The following is a 14,385-nucleotide window of genomic DNA, read 5'->3' on the forward strand; positions in this document are numbered from 1 at the left end:
GTAGTTAAATATAGAAATAGAAGTATAGGCATATGTTAATACATATACATATATTACCTTGTGCTCTCAGTTGAAATGGATTAGAAGCAAGAAAACCTATGGAACAAGCATACCCAGCTTCCAATGTTGTCTCCAATAAACAGAACCATGATCTTTGCAGAAATGGTTGTTTTTTAGGACCAGGGCAGAAATAAAAAAAGCAAACCTGGAGCATCTTATAGTCCCAGAAAATAAGAAAGTGATAAAAAAACAAGATGGATCTATCAAAGCGACACAGGATCCAACTGAAAGAGCTCCCAGTGGTCAAAGTGGAATTATGTTGTATTCAACAACATAGCCAAGGCTTAAATTTTATATGAAAAGATGAGACAAAATAAAATTATTGTGGAAAAGCAAGACATAGCTGGTGCATCAAATACATACAAGGAAATTCTATATGCTTGTAAAAGGGCATTAGGTAAAAATGAAGGCAATATGAATAAAACATTAATATATATTTAGTTAATAATTATGTATCATGTTCTTTATTAATTGTGAAAAACATACCATACTACCATAAGATCTGAATAGCAAATGAAATTAAATGTGGGATATTTGTAAACTCTGTGCTATCTTAACAATTTGTATATAAAGCTAAATTTTCCTGAAAAAAAAAAAGAAGAAAAAAGATTCTCCTAACCTAAATGCCCATAAGAAACTGATGAAACACATTATGATATATTATGTTAAGCAGAATGAAGTTTACATGCTCTGATTGAGAAAGGGTTCCAAAATATATCAAATGAAAAGTTAAAGGGATAGCAGTACATAAATAAAAATGATAAAAATATTTTCATGTGAAATGTGGTTATCTTTGAAGATAGGATTGTTTAAAATATTTTTTATACTTTTCAGTATATTTTCCATATTTTCTGTAATGAATGTATTTTATAATCAAGATATAATATAATAATAAAGTGATAACTTACAGTGAAGTATACTGCAAAAATATAATTAATACCCATAGTTTACATAACTTATGTCTAAAAGATGAGAAAACCACTTCCCAACACTTTTACTAGCAACACAGAAGGAAATAATATCTCCATTATATTTATTTTTTCTTTGGAAATATCTGTTATGCAAAATTTAAAAACATAAATAATTCAGAAGTGGTATTAATGTGTTATTAAAATTCATAACTCTATGCTTACTTTAAGTCAGTGATAATGTACTATATGTAAAGTACTATAGCATAATAAATAATTTATAATTTATAGAACAATAATAAGATACATCTGGTCGAAGTTGATTTAAACTCTTTGTAACTCTGAGGAGCAGACATCACACATGTAAACTGGCTCTGTAAAGTACTTTTTTTTCCTCAAGTAAATATTAGCTTCAGTGGAGTTCTGATAATTTTCCCAGTTACACTCTAAAAGGGCATCATAAGGACTAAACTATACAGAGGCTTTACAGAATGTGTTGTGTTCTACATCTCTTGTAAAGTAGTGTATTTCTAAACGCTGTGTGTTACAATACTTAAATTTTTCATTTTTAAATTTGAAAGACACAAGAAAAACACAATACATAAAATTTGAATGCATGTGTCTTGGAGTTATTATACTGCAGGTTGTCCTAATCCTCGTGAACACCTAATCAAGTGGGGATTTATCCTTTTTTCCAAAGCAGCCAATTCCTTTTTAAACTCAGCTTCTATCTCATCAATTAACCCCTGAAGCTCTTTGAGGTCTAGGACACCTATACCGTTAGACCCAGTCAGAATGGGAGCATTTGCATCACTTGACTATCTGTGTAGTCTCTTTCTTAACTCCTTTCTTCCCTGACCTCTTCAGGAGCCCCTGCTGCTGTTTAGGAAAGCCCTTCCATTATCTACGTTTGCCATGTTAAAGGGAAAGAACAAACTTTTAGAGTGACGACCTGGACCCTCAAGGCCAAATTCAGGTTGCTAAAAACTCTCAAAGGAGAAGGCGGGGACGACTGCAGCAGCGGAGGAGGTGAAGACCTTTAGGTCAGGCTCGGGGAAGAAAGGAAACGGCTGGCCTCATCCTTAAACACTGCCAAAGGAAAGAGCGCACTAGTAAGAAAGCACTGAGGAAGACCCCAGAAAACCCTTCTCACGCCCTGCCCCCTGCCAGTGAACTGCATTCCCAGCCGGCTTTTTTTTTTTCCTGGCATCATTCATTGGCTGAGAGTGTGATGGACAAACCTGCAGCCCAACGGACCTGCAAGCTCATGGGCTTTCCTGGCTCTTTTTACCTTTGACTTAGCCTAGGTAGTTGAAGCACCCACCTCCCACCTTTTGCATTCCCAGAATCCTAGCTATACTGATTAAAAAATCTAGGACACCTGCCCACTTCCCACCCAAACCCCCACCAGACTTAACCTGAAAAGACCAGTAAGTTGTCTTTCCAATTAGCTTCTTATGCCCACCCAACTTGATCTGAGAAAAGAACTTTTGGTAAAACCTAATTAAAGAGATGAACTGGAAGAAAATACACCAATCTCCGTACACCAATCTTCCTGTAGTGTGCTTCTGAATGATTATCTGCATTTCTCATTTTATTCTGCAAATATTTCATAATGACATGTGTTCCTTTAATACTGGAAAGTACAGAGAAGGAAGGGGCTAAATACTTCAGTAAATGTGCTAAGCTGCAATAAGGATGTTGCATTCCATGTAGAAATTTTAAGGGCTCTACTGTGATGTCTGGCAAGCACGGTATATGATCCCATTTGAGAATCTCTGCAGCAGTGACCCAGGTGTTGTGTGTGTGTGTCTGTGTGTGTGTTCAGTCATGTGCAACTCTTTGCGAGACCCCATGGACTACTAGGTTCCTCTGTCCATGGAATTTTCCAGGCAAGAATACTGGAGTGGGTTGCTATTTCCTCCTCCAGAGGATCTTCCTATACCAGGGATCAAACCCACATCTCTTGACTCTCTTACATTGACAGACAGATTCTTTATCACTGCACCACCTGGGTAGCCCATAGTGAGCCAGGTACATGCTTTTTACTACAGTCTTCTATTTGGCACTGGCTTATAAGTAAATCTGCTGTCACACCATTTTCTCGATGGATGTAAAAGTCTCAGAACTAAAATACAGGCACTCTCAGAATAGCACAGGTATCGCTAAAAGCAATCATTTGCTTCCTGATTTTGTATAAATCATAACCTAAATATCCAAACATGCATGACTGGTTAAACATATATTTCATGGGTTGGGACATTTTTACATTTATAGACACGAAGGGGCTTCACAGTGGCTCAGGTGTAAAGAATCTTCCTGCAATGCAGGAGACACCAGTTCAATCCCTGGGTTGGGAAGATCGCTTGGAGGGCATGGCAACCCACTCCAGTATTCTTGCCTGGGAAATCCCATGGACAGAGGAGCCTGGCAGGCTATGCTCCGTGGGGTCGCAAAGAGTCGGACACAACTGAAACGGCTGAGCACACAACAAACACATAGACATGAGGGGCCACTGTTAAGCAGGGATAAATGCAAGATACTAAACTATATATGGTGGGATCTGGGAAGACTATTGGGTAATTTCATGGCAAGAGACCCTGAAATTCGCAAATCCTGTCTTCCTCCTGCTGCAACTCTTTCCTGTAAGGTCTTGAAGAAAATATATGCAGTTGGGGAAATGGCAGATGTGAAATAAAGCATTATTTGCTGTGCTTGTGACTTTGTGCCTAGTACAAAGCACTCTGGTAAACTGAGTTTAACGGATCTCCTCCTTAAAATAAATTCAAACCAAAATCTTAGGATCATGCATAATATTACTTACAAGGAAAAATAAACCACACAAGGGAGGGAGACCTCCTCCCAAGTCACAGTGGAAGATGGGCCTGGGTCATTTCAGATCCTACTCTGGGAAGTGAAAACTTTTATTGATGTCCTTTCTGGGTGAGGCACTCCTGCCTATCTCCCCCCTTCCCCATCCCCACTTCTTCCCATTCTTCCCACTCCCTACCCTCCTCCCTTCCCTTCTCTCCTCTCATTTCCCATCCCTCTCTCTTCCACTCTGTTCTCCTTCCACCCCCCTCCTCCCCCTCCCTCCTCCTCCCCACTTTCTCTACTTCAACCCTCTTCCCCTTCTCTTCCTCTCCCCCATCCCATTTTTCTACAATCACTTGAATGTATATCCTCCAAAAAAGACCTAAAATCTAGCAAATGCATCAGAACATTAATTATAATCATATATTTTAAAATATCCCTTTTCCTAAGGATTCCCTACTTTTTCTATAATAAACAACACATTTTTATAGAGGCAAATATTGTAGATTTTTATAGCATGATACACTTTATTTGACATTTCTTTATTTTAGGTTGCAATAGAACACGAAAAACAAATACCAAATGATATAAAGTGATCATTTCCAGTGAAAGGCAAAGTAGAACATATTACAAAGAAAATGTGGTTAGTACCTTTAGTTCACAGTTACACAGGATAAGATGAGCAGAATTTTTTAAAAAATGCTATGTTATATTAACACCTCAGCAGTAAACAGTAACTTCATTATACTTAAATTTATAAATCACTATGTCACATTAACATGCTCAGTCATATCATACATGGTTTGATGGACATTATTAAATGTATGCTAATCTTTTTTCAAGCAGTCAAATTTCACAATGCACTGTGCAAGCTAGTATAATATTGTATTTCTGTAGCAAATGAAAGCACAGCTAGTACAAAGCAGATTTAAAGCCTTAGTCTTCCAGTCTGGAAAAAAAAAAAAAACTTGCATTGATATTTCAGGAACTTTGTTTTATTCCAAGGAAATATTGTCTTGGTTAACAATTCTTACAGTTTTCACAGCTATATTGTAATAGGAACACAACAAAAAATTTCACAAAAATTAAAACTTTGTAGCACCAAACAACATGCTTTAGACAACTGACAGCAAGTTACACGTTTTGAAGAATATTACACAACAACAGGCTAGATAGAATCAACTGATATTTAAGACAATTTAAGACTATATTTGAGGCTATGAAGAAAGTACAAAAACTCAAGACTATGAGGAATACTAGTGTTGAGATTACAGGGCAGGTTTTTTCAAAGCTATATAAACCTGTTTCATTTCTGCTTGAAATTTGAGATTCCTGAAAATTCTTTCATGCAGCCTCTTTTATATTTTCGTTATTTCCTATTTCCATAATCTTTATGGAATCATAGGTACCGTTGACTTCTCTTGTATAGTAATAGATTGATTTCAGGATGATGTTATCATGCAAAGTTTGACCAATTTCAAAATCTTCATCAAGGATAGCATCTTCTCGTGGTTCAAGCTTTCCGATAGTAGGAATCTCAGGAGGGCTAAAGATATTGAAGAATGATGCATCAGGAACCACTCTTGGCTGGGTTTCAACTTGTCCAGTAGCTGCTGTGCAACTCTGGGTGGTTGTCATCGTGACATCCTTTCCTCTTCTCCAATCTTACAGCCTTTGCAATCTTGGATTTCCCAGTCCCAAGAGAAGAAGGGATCATTGCGATCTGCCTTTGACTTTATTATATATCTCTTGGTCAGCACCTCATTCTTGAAGTATGGATTGGGTAGAAAGCAAAATTCAAATGTGTAACTTACAGGCCTGCTGGGTTTTTAAAACTTCAGGCTAACATCAGACAAGAAGTTCAGAATGGGCTCATCATACTTCTGAATCATGGGCCCCAGCTTGTCAACATTCTTGAACACAGTCAGCCAATAGTCAGGAATGCCTTTAGGATCTTATCTTTTAGGCTTTCCCTTTCGAGCTCTTTTAAGAGCTCTGTCTTTAGGCGTGACCTCAGGAACTCTTTTTGGAGCCTCTTTTCCTGGAGTCCTTGCCTTAGCCTCTGCTGCTTTAGCCTGCCCTTTATCTTCTGCCTTTGCCTGGAGGGCTTATTTTGGATCTTCTTTAACTTCAGGCCTGGCCTCCAGAGCATCTTTGGACTGTGCTTTTTCTTCAGTCTTTGCTTCGGAATTTTCTTTTGGTGTTACATTTTCTTCAGCCTTGACCTCAGGTTTTGCTTCCAGGTCATCCTCTTCTTCCTCACTCTCTAAAGCAGGCATCTCACTAGAGTCTTCCTGCATCTCTTCATCGCTGCTGAACACCTCATCCTCCGAATTCCATTCACATTTTTCTTCCGTGGGCTCATATTCTGCATTGATGATTTGGAATAGCCGGTTGTACAGAGGCCTATTGAGTTCGGCATATTTTCGTTCGAGATCGTGAACTGCCTTTAAGAACAGGGCGTCTACCTTGTCACATTCGTCTTGAATATTTCTGAGAGCCTGCACACGATTTCTAACCGCCCGAGGCAGCTGATCCACGAAACTTCTACCTGACGGAGCCCGCCTCACACTTCTGGAGGGCCCAGGTACACTTATACGTCTATAGAATGGGCTGCGGCCACTGCTGCTACTGCAACTACTGCTGCTGCTATAGCTGCTGCTGTCAGACTCGTCCCCAGAATCGCTAGACGAGATAGCTACCATCTCTCCATCCACCCCCTGGGCGGCAGGTTCCGAGACCCTGTTAGGATCCGCTTCTGCCATTCTGCAAGTCTGCAAACCTCTTAGGGTGGTCACTACCGCGTGCCCAGAGATGGGTAGAAAATGACTCACGGATGCTTGGGTGGTGGCGGCGGAAGCCGGGGCTGAGGAAGTGGCAGCGGTGAAGGCAGCAGGAGCGCTGGGCGGGGCGCGGCTGGGCCGAGGTGATTGCACCGGAGGTGGCAGCGGCAGCGGAGGCCTGGGCGACAGTGGTGGAGGGAGGCAAGGCCTCTCTGACCTGCAGCTGCGGCGGACTGAGGTGTGACGCAGCTGAATGTCGCACTGCGAGAGCCCGAGATCTCTTCACTGCTTACATCTTGAGCCCCCTCCCCTCGCAGTCAGACCTCCAGTTCCTTTAGTTCCCAGTGTGCCTTTAGCTCGCACCTCATTTGCTAGACAAACTCGATTGACCTTGATTGACAATGCCTCAGCCCAATAAGTGCGCAAGCACACCGCCGCCTCTAGGCTCCGCCTTCCTTTCCAGTCGCTCCTTGGTTGCTGAGGCACACACCACTGAAGACTTTTTTTCCCCTTAAAATTCTGTCTTTATAGTTTTATAATTTCAAAAAAAAAAAAAAAAGCTTAGATATGAGGTAAAAATACTAGTCATGGTTCCTAACAAGGGAAGAGGAGTACGCTCCCATCCACTCATCCTTAATTCCCGTTTGGTTTGTCAGGGGCCTCGTGACAAAAAGCTGTTCTTAAAAAATTGGAAGAAAATGCTCCAAATGGCATCATTGGATAGTATGATTATGGATTTTTTTTTAATTCTCTTTCTTTTATCTGAATGTCTTATGAGCATGTATTTTTACACTGGGTAAAAAGGGGGAGTCGTTTATTGGCGAAGGGGGGAGGGGCTAGAAAGCAGGCATATTGAATTCCACGTAGCAGCTTTAATAAGTGCTGTTTGTGATGTTTGGCAAGCCTGGTTTATATCCATCTACAAGGTTTGCGAACCCATGTTGCCGTGAGTCAGTTACACCATTTTTTTTTTTACTGTATTTCTCTTTTTAATCTGACATGTAATAGACCCCGTCCTTGCTGGTGATTTGCCACGTAGTCTTTCTCCATGCTTTTAACAACCTTGTAGATAAAAAGGATAAACGGGCGTTCAAATGTTAGGTAGTAGTATTTAAAAGCAGATGGTTTATTCTATACTTTCGTGCAGCAGCTTTTAATTTCACGAATAGCAGGATGGGAGGGGGAATCTGTGTTGATGAAACTGCATCCTCTGTCAGGGTGTATTTTACAATGTCATCTGCCACCAGTTTCCTTCTAACATTGTACAATTCTAGCCATACTGAAGTATGATTTACAGGTTCAGTAATAGATGAATACACTTTTGCAAAATGAAGTTTAAAAACAGGTATCTGTTATTTTTATTTACAGGATTCTTTTCTGCAACAGAACGACTCCCTTGGTACAACCAAAAAGACCAGTGTATACTTTTCATTGAAAGGTAAGGAACATATTTAGCCCTTTTTTATGAATGACAAGAATTACCTATCTATATTTGAATAAAAATTCACAAGATGTAGCCTTTTATTTGGAAGATATCTTGTTAGTTCCATGGAAGCAGAAAAATCCACAGAGGTGATTTGGAATACGAATGTAGAAAATAACCTAATTAATCACATTCACTTTTCTGAACTTGCTCATAGACTACAAGCAACAAATTAAAATATAAAATATAATGAATTATTCATTTCAAATGAGGAAAAGTATTAAAGTTAGATTAACTCTTATCTTTCCTTTTTATTACAGAATTTGTGCTTATTTAGTTGTATTTTTTAAGTTAGGAAACACTTTTATTTCTATTTTATAAATGAATTTACTTTTATTATTTATTCCTGATTGTCAAAGTATGTAAGCATTGTAAGGAAAAATACAGCATAGAAAATTTCAGTGATAATACAAACACAATCAAATGATAACCACTGTTAGAATTTTGATGCATTTTCTTCCAGAATTTTCTTTATAAATATATACATATGCCTGTTTATATATGCTGTTTTATCTATGTGACATCATATTGTGTTTTGTAATCTGCTTATTTATCAATTAATTGTGGCTATATTTTCACAGTAAATGGTTGAACATCTCATTTTTAAATAGATGCATATTCCATGAAAATATTTCCCATAGTTTAACCAGATTCCTATTGTACAGCAGCTACTTATACTACCTCTCTACTAGTACACATATTTTTCCTGTTACAAAATAGTTATCTCAGATACCACTTGTAAAAATTAGCCATATGATGAATTCCTAGAAATGAGAGTCCTGAAATAAACTGCCTGATCATTTTACTCTTTGATACATAGTGCAAAACTTCTCTCCAGAAAAAATTATCACAATTTGCAATTACGCCAACAATGCATCAGTTCATTTATTTAGTCATTCAACTATTATATTTTTGTGCCTGCCATGTGCCAGGCACATGTGGTAGAGGAAGATGATATAAGTCTCACTAAAACTTACTGGGTGCATATCCTTTCATTTTTATAATTTTAATTAAAATATATACTATGGAAACAATGATTTAAATCAATGAAGCTATGCTGTAAACATTGTTCTATAAATTATTATTTTCCCTTAAAATGATGGACACATTTTGTTAATGAAGGAAGTTATATTTTATAGTACTTTAATGGTTTAATATACATGTTAAGTTTTGTACCAACAAGAATTAGTATTTTGGTTCTTTTTTAATTTTTTAAATTTTCTTATATTACTTTACAATACTGTATTGGTTTTGCCATACATCAACATGAATCCACCACAGGTGTACATGTGTTCCCAATCCTGAATCCCCCCTCCCACTTCCCTCCCCATACCATCTCTCTGGGTCATCCCAGCGCACCAACCCCAAGCATCCTGTATCCTGCATTGAACCTAGACTGGCAATTCATTTCTTATATGATATTATACATGTTTCAATGCCATTCTCCCAAATCATCCCACTCGCTCCCTCTCGCACAGATCCAAAAGACTGTTCTATACATCTGTGTCTTTTGTTGTCTTGCATACAGGGTTATTGTTACCATCTTTCTAAATTCCATATGTATGCGTTAGTATACTGTATTGGTGTTTTTCTTTCTGGCATACTTCACTCTGTATAATAGGCTCCAGTTTCATCCACCTCATTAGAACTGATTCAAATGTGTTCTTTTTAATGGCTGAGTAATATTCCATTGTTTATAATAGCCAGGACATGCAAGCTACCTAGATGTCCATCAGCTGATGAATGGATAAGAAAGCTGTGGTACATATACCCAATGGAGAATTAGTATTTTGAAGTAAGCAATGAGTTTGGGATTCAGACTTTTTAATGTATTTTTATTAGCTAGTTAATTTTCTGAGTATCACGTATTTGATAATCTTTCTATCTCACACATATTTGAAGTGTCACCTTTATTGTATTAACTAAATCATTTGGTTCTGTTTCTGAATTCTGTTTTCTGATCCATTCTCCATAAAGTTAGTTAAAGTGTTAGGTGCTCAGTCATGTCTGCCTCTTTGCAACCGCATGGACTGTAGCATGCCAGGGTCTTCTGTCCATGGAATTCTCTAGGCAAGAATATAGGAGTGGGTAGCCATGACTTTCTCCAGAGGATCTTCCCCACCCAGGGATCAAACCTAGGTCTCCTGCACTGTGGGCAGATTCTTTGCTATCTGAGCCACCAGGGAAGCCTGATCCAATCTCCATAATTTATCTACAAATAACTAAGGAGGCAGTTTTTAAAATAACTTTATATTTTCTAGAAATAATATGGATTGAAGGAAGTCAGTATGTTGAATTCCAAAAAATAAATTTAAAATAACTCAAAACGTGCTGATAGTCACCATTCACATTTTAATAAACATCTCCAAGTTAATTTCTTATTATTATGCATTTGTATTTCTTAGATTAGTGGTAAATTGAATGTCTTTTCATATGTTTATCGTCCACTTGGGAATTGCTTATTCATATTCTTTGTTTTTCTGCTGAATTGAGAAAAAAACTAATCAGTGGTTGAAATCCTAAGGGTGAAATAATTTTGACCTTAAGACAACTGTGACTCATTTAGAAAATACCTCTCTTCTAATTTATGATATTGGATAAATATGGCTCAACCACAGCTTTCATTCTAAAATTACCTACTTAGAGCATTGTTTACATGCTTTTCAAGCATTAGTTTCTTAATCACTCGTGCTGATACAGAAAAATTTGGAATGGAACAGGGAGAGTAAAAAGAGAAAAAAGTACTTGTGAAAAAAACCTCATACAAAGATAATATATTAATGAGCTATGCTGTTTTTGATTGGAAGTATACCCTTCCCCACCAAGCCATAGATTTTAGGTGCCTATTTCTAACAATGGTCTATTTTTGATGTGCATGCACTACTTTAGGTATCTCAAGAAACACACTTATTTCTGTAGCTTTTTTTGGTCTATAAGTTAATTTTATAATGGCAGGTCCCTAAAAGAAAATAAATATTGTATTCATATAATGAATTTAATTTATGTATAATACCATTGTTTTTCTATTTTAAGTATTAGTGCTAGTTTTCTTCATATAAGGCTATCTGTAAATTTAATTTAGTTCAGTTCATTTGCTCAGCTGTGTCTGACTCTTTGTGATACCATGAATCATAGCACACCAGGCCTCCCTATCCATCACCAACTCCAGGAGTTCACTCAAAAATCATATCCATCTAGTTGATGAAGCCATGCAGCCATCTCATCCTCTGTAATCCCCTTCTCCTCCTGTCCCCAATCCCTCCCAGCATCAGGGTCTTTTGCAGTGAGTCAACTCTTCACATGAGGTGGCCAAAGTACTGGAGCTTCAGCTTCAGCATCAGTCCTTCCAAAGAAAACCCAGGACTGATCTCCTTTAGGATGGACTGGTTGGATCTCCTTACAGTCCAAGGGACTCTCAAGAGTCTTCACCAACACCACAGTTCAAAAGCATCAGTTCTTCAGTGCGCAGCTTTCTTCACAGTCCAACTCTCACATCCATACAATACCACTGGAAAAACCATAGTCTTGACTAGATGGACCTTTGTTGCCAAAGTAATATCTCTGCTTTTCAGTATGCTATCTAGGTTGGTCATAACTTTCCTTCGAAGGAGCAAGTGTCTTTTAATTTCATGGCTGCAGTCACCATCTGCAGTGATTTTGGAGCCCCCCAAAATAAAGTCTGACACTGTTTCCACTGTTTCCCCATCTATTTCCCAGGAAGTGATGGGACCAGATGCCATGATCTTAGTTTTCTGAATGTTGAGCTTTAAGCCAACATTTTCACTCTCCACTTTCAGTTTCATCAAGAGGTTTTTTAGTTCTTCACTTTCTGCCATAAGGGTGGTGTCATCTGCATATCTGAGGTTATTGATATTTCTCCTGGCAATCTTGATTCCAGCTTGTGCTTCTTCCAGCCCAATGTTTCTCATGATGTGCTCTGCATATAAGTTAAATAAGCTGGGTGACAATATACAGCCTTGATGTATTCCTTTTTCTATTTGGAACCAGTCTGTTGTTCCATGTCCATTTCTAACTGTTGCTTCCTGACCTGCATATAGGTTTCTCAAGAGGCAGGTCAAGTGGTCTGGTATTCCCATCTCTTGAAGAATTTTCCAGTTTACTGTGATCCACACAGTCAAAGCCTTTGGCATAGTTAATAAAACAGAAATAGATGTTACTTGTATAGTAATATGATCTCTGTTCCACTGTTATATGATATTCTTTTGCTGGGTTAAATGTTCTTTGTTCTACATGAGATGGTTAACACAGAAACTATTTCAGGTTGAACATGACTCTTGGACTTCTGTTTATACCTTCCCTATTATGATAATATACACAGTCCTACCCACCACCCCTGCCACACAAACATGATACACAATACACAATGAAAACTGCTCTAGCATTATCTTTTGTTGTAGATGTTTAAGAAGCCAAGCATTGCAAATTCATTTATTTTTGGAATTTTTTTTTAAATTCTTCTAGACAGATTTTTTCTGAGTAAAAAAAAAAATAGTTATTTTTAAAACAATTTTACTGAAGTATAGTTGACCCTGCAACAACAGTTTTGAGCTGCATGGACCCATGCATATTTTTCAATAAATATCACAGTACTACACAAGCCACAGTTAGTTGAATCTCAGGATGCAAAGATGTGGATACTATGGCACACTATAAAGCTATACACAAGATTTTTGACTGCACAGAGGATCAGCACCCCTATACCCAGAGTTGTCCAATGGACTGTGAAAGAAATACAATCATACATAAAGTGTGCAGTTTGCTAATTTTTTAAAATTTATTGATTTTAATTGGAGGCCAATTACTTTACTATATTGTAGTGGTTTTGTCATACATTGACATGAAGCAACCATGGGTGTACATGTATTCCCCATCATGTAGCCGCCTCCCATATCCTTCCTCATCCTATTCCTCTGGGTCATCCCAGTGCACCAGCCCTGAGCACCATGTCTCCTGCATCGAACCTGGACTGGCAATCTGTTTCATATATGATAATATACATATTTCAGTGCTATTCTCTCAAGTCATCACACCCTCAACTTCTTCCACAGAGTCCAAAACACTGTTCTATACATCTGTGTCTCTTTTGCTGTCTCACATATACAGTTATCATTGCCATTTTTCTAAATTCCATATATATACATTAGTATACTGTATTGGTATTTTTCTTTCTGGCTTACTTCACTCTGTATAAGAGGCTCCAGTTTCATCCACCTCATTAGAACTGATTCAAATGTATTCTTTTTAATGGCTGAGTAATATTCCATTTTGCATATGTACCACAGCTTTTATATCCATTCATCTGCTGCTGGAAATCTAGGTTGCTTCTGTGTCCTGGCTATTATAAACACTGCTGCCATGAACATTGGGGTACACATGTCTCTTTCAATTCTGGTTTCCTCGGTGTGTATGCCCAGCAGTGCGATTGCTGGGTCATATGGCAGTTCTATTTCCAGTTTTTTAAGGAATCTCCACACTGTTCTCCATAGTGGCTGTACTAGTTTGCATCCCCACCAACAGTGCAAGAGTGTTCCGTTTTCTCCGCACTCTCTCCAGCATTTATTGTTTGTCAACTTTTTGATAACAGCCATTCTGACTGGGGTGAAATGGTACCTCATTGTGGTTTTGACTGGTATTTCTCTGATAATGAGTGATGTTGAGCATCTTTTCATGTGTTTGTTAGCCATCTGTATGTCTTCTTTGGAGGAATGTCTGTTTATTTCTTTGGCCCATTTTTTGATTGGGTCATTTATTTTTCTGGAATTGAGCTGCAGGAGTTGCTTGTATATTTTTGAGATTAATTATTTGAGTTGCTTCATTTGCTATTACTTTCTCCCATTTTGAAGGCTGCCTTTTCACCTTGCTTATAGTTTCCCTCGTTTTGAAAAAGTTTATAAGTTTAATTAGGTCCCATTTGCTTATTTTTGCTTTTTTTCCCCATTACTCTGGGAGGTGGGTCATAGAGGATCCTGCTCTGATTTATGGCAGAGAGTGTTTTGCCTAGTTTTCCTCTAGGAGTTTTATAGATTCTGATCTTACATTTAGATCTTTAATCCATTTTGAGTTTATTTTTGTGTATGGTGTTAGAAAGTGTTCTAGTTTCATTCTTTCACAAGTGGTTGACCAGTTTTCCCAGCACCACTTGTTAAGACATTGTCTTTTTTCCATTTTGAACATGGTATATTTCTCCATCTATTTGTGTCCTCTTTGGTTTCTTTCATCAGTGTTTTATAGTTTTGTATATATAGGTTTTTTGTTTAGGTAGATATATTCCTAAGTATTTTATTCTTTTTGTTGCAATGGTGAATGGAATTGTTTC

The 14,385-nt window shown here is 37.9% G+C and overlaps 2 protein-coding genes across 4 annotated transcripts in view; one reads left to right on the top strand and one right to left on the bottom strand.

Annotated features, from left to right (window-relative positions):
• Positions 1 to 4,439: 4,439 nt before the first annotated feature.
• On the bottom strand, positions 4,440 to 6,621 carry LOC102190109 (nucleosome assembly protein 1-like 3). The gene has a single exon (XM_005709617.3). It carries the CDS (start codon positions 6,545 to 6,547, stop codon positions 5,891 to 5,893), a length of 657 nt encoding a protein of 218 aa, XP_005709674.3. The 5' UTR covers positions 6,548 to 6,621; the 3' UTR covers positions 4,440 to 5,890.
• Positions 6,291 to 14,385, top strand: part of FAM133A (family with sequence similarity 133 member A) — a 40,856-nt gene continuing 32,761 nt past the window's right edge. For 2 of the 3 annotated variants that reach the window (XM_005700113.3, XM_018044271.1), the window contains exons 1-2: positions 6,291 to 6,369; positions 7,934 to 8,003. The gene's annotated coding sequence lies outside the window, so the exon portion shown is untranslated. Of the gene's footprint in view, positions 6,370 to 7,397; positions 7,512 to 7,933; positions 8,004 to 14,385 lie in introns of those variants that run through there. The other variant, XM_013976130.2, reaches the window with a different exon arrangement.

Source organism: Capra hircus (assembly GCF_001704415.2).
Source record: "Capra hircus breed San Clemente chromosome X unlocalized genomic scaffold, ASM170441v1, whole genome shotgun sequence".
Taxonomy (NCBI): domain Eukaryota; kingdom Metazoa; phylum Chordata; class Mammalia; order Artiodactyla; family Bovidae; genus Capra; species Capra hircus.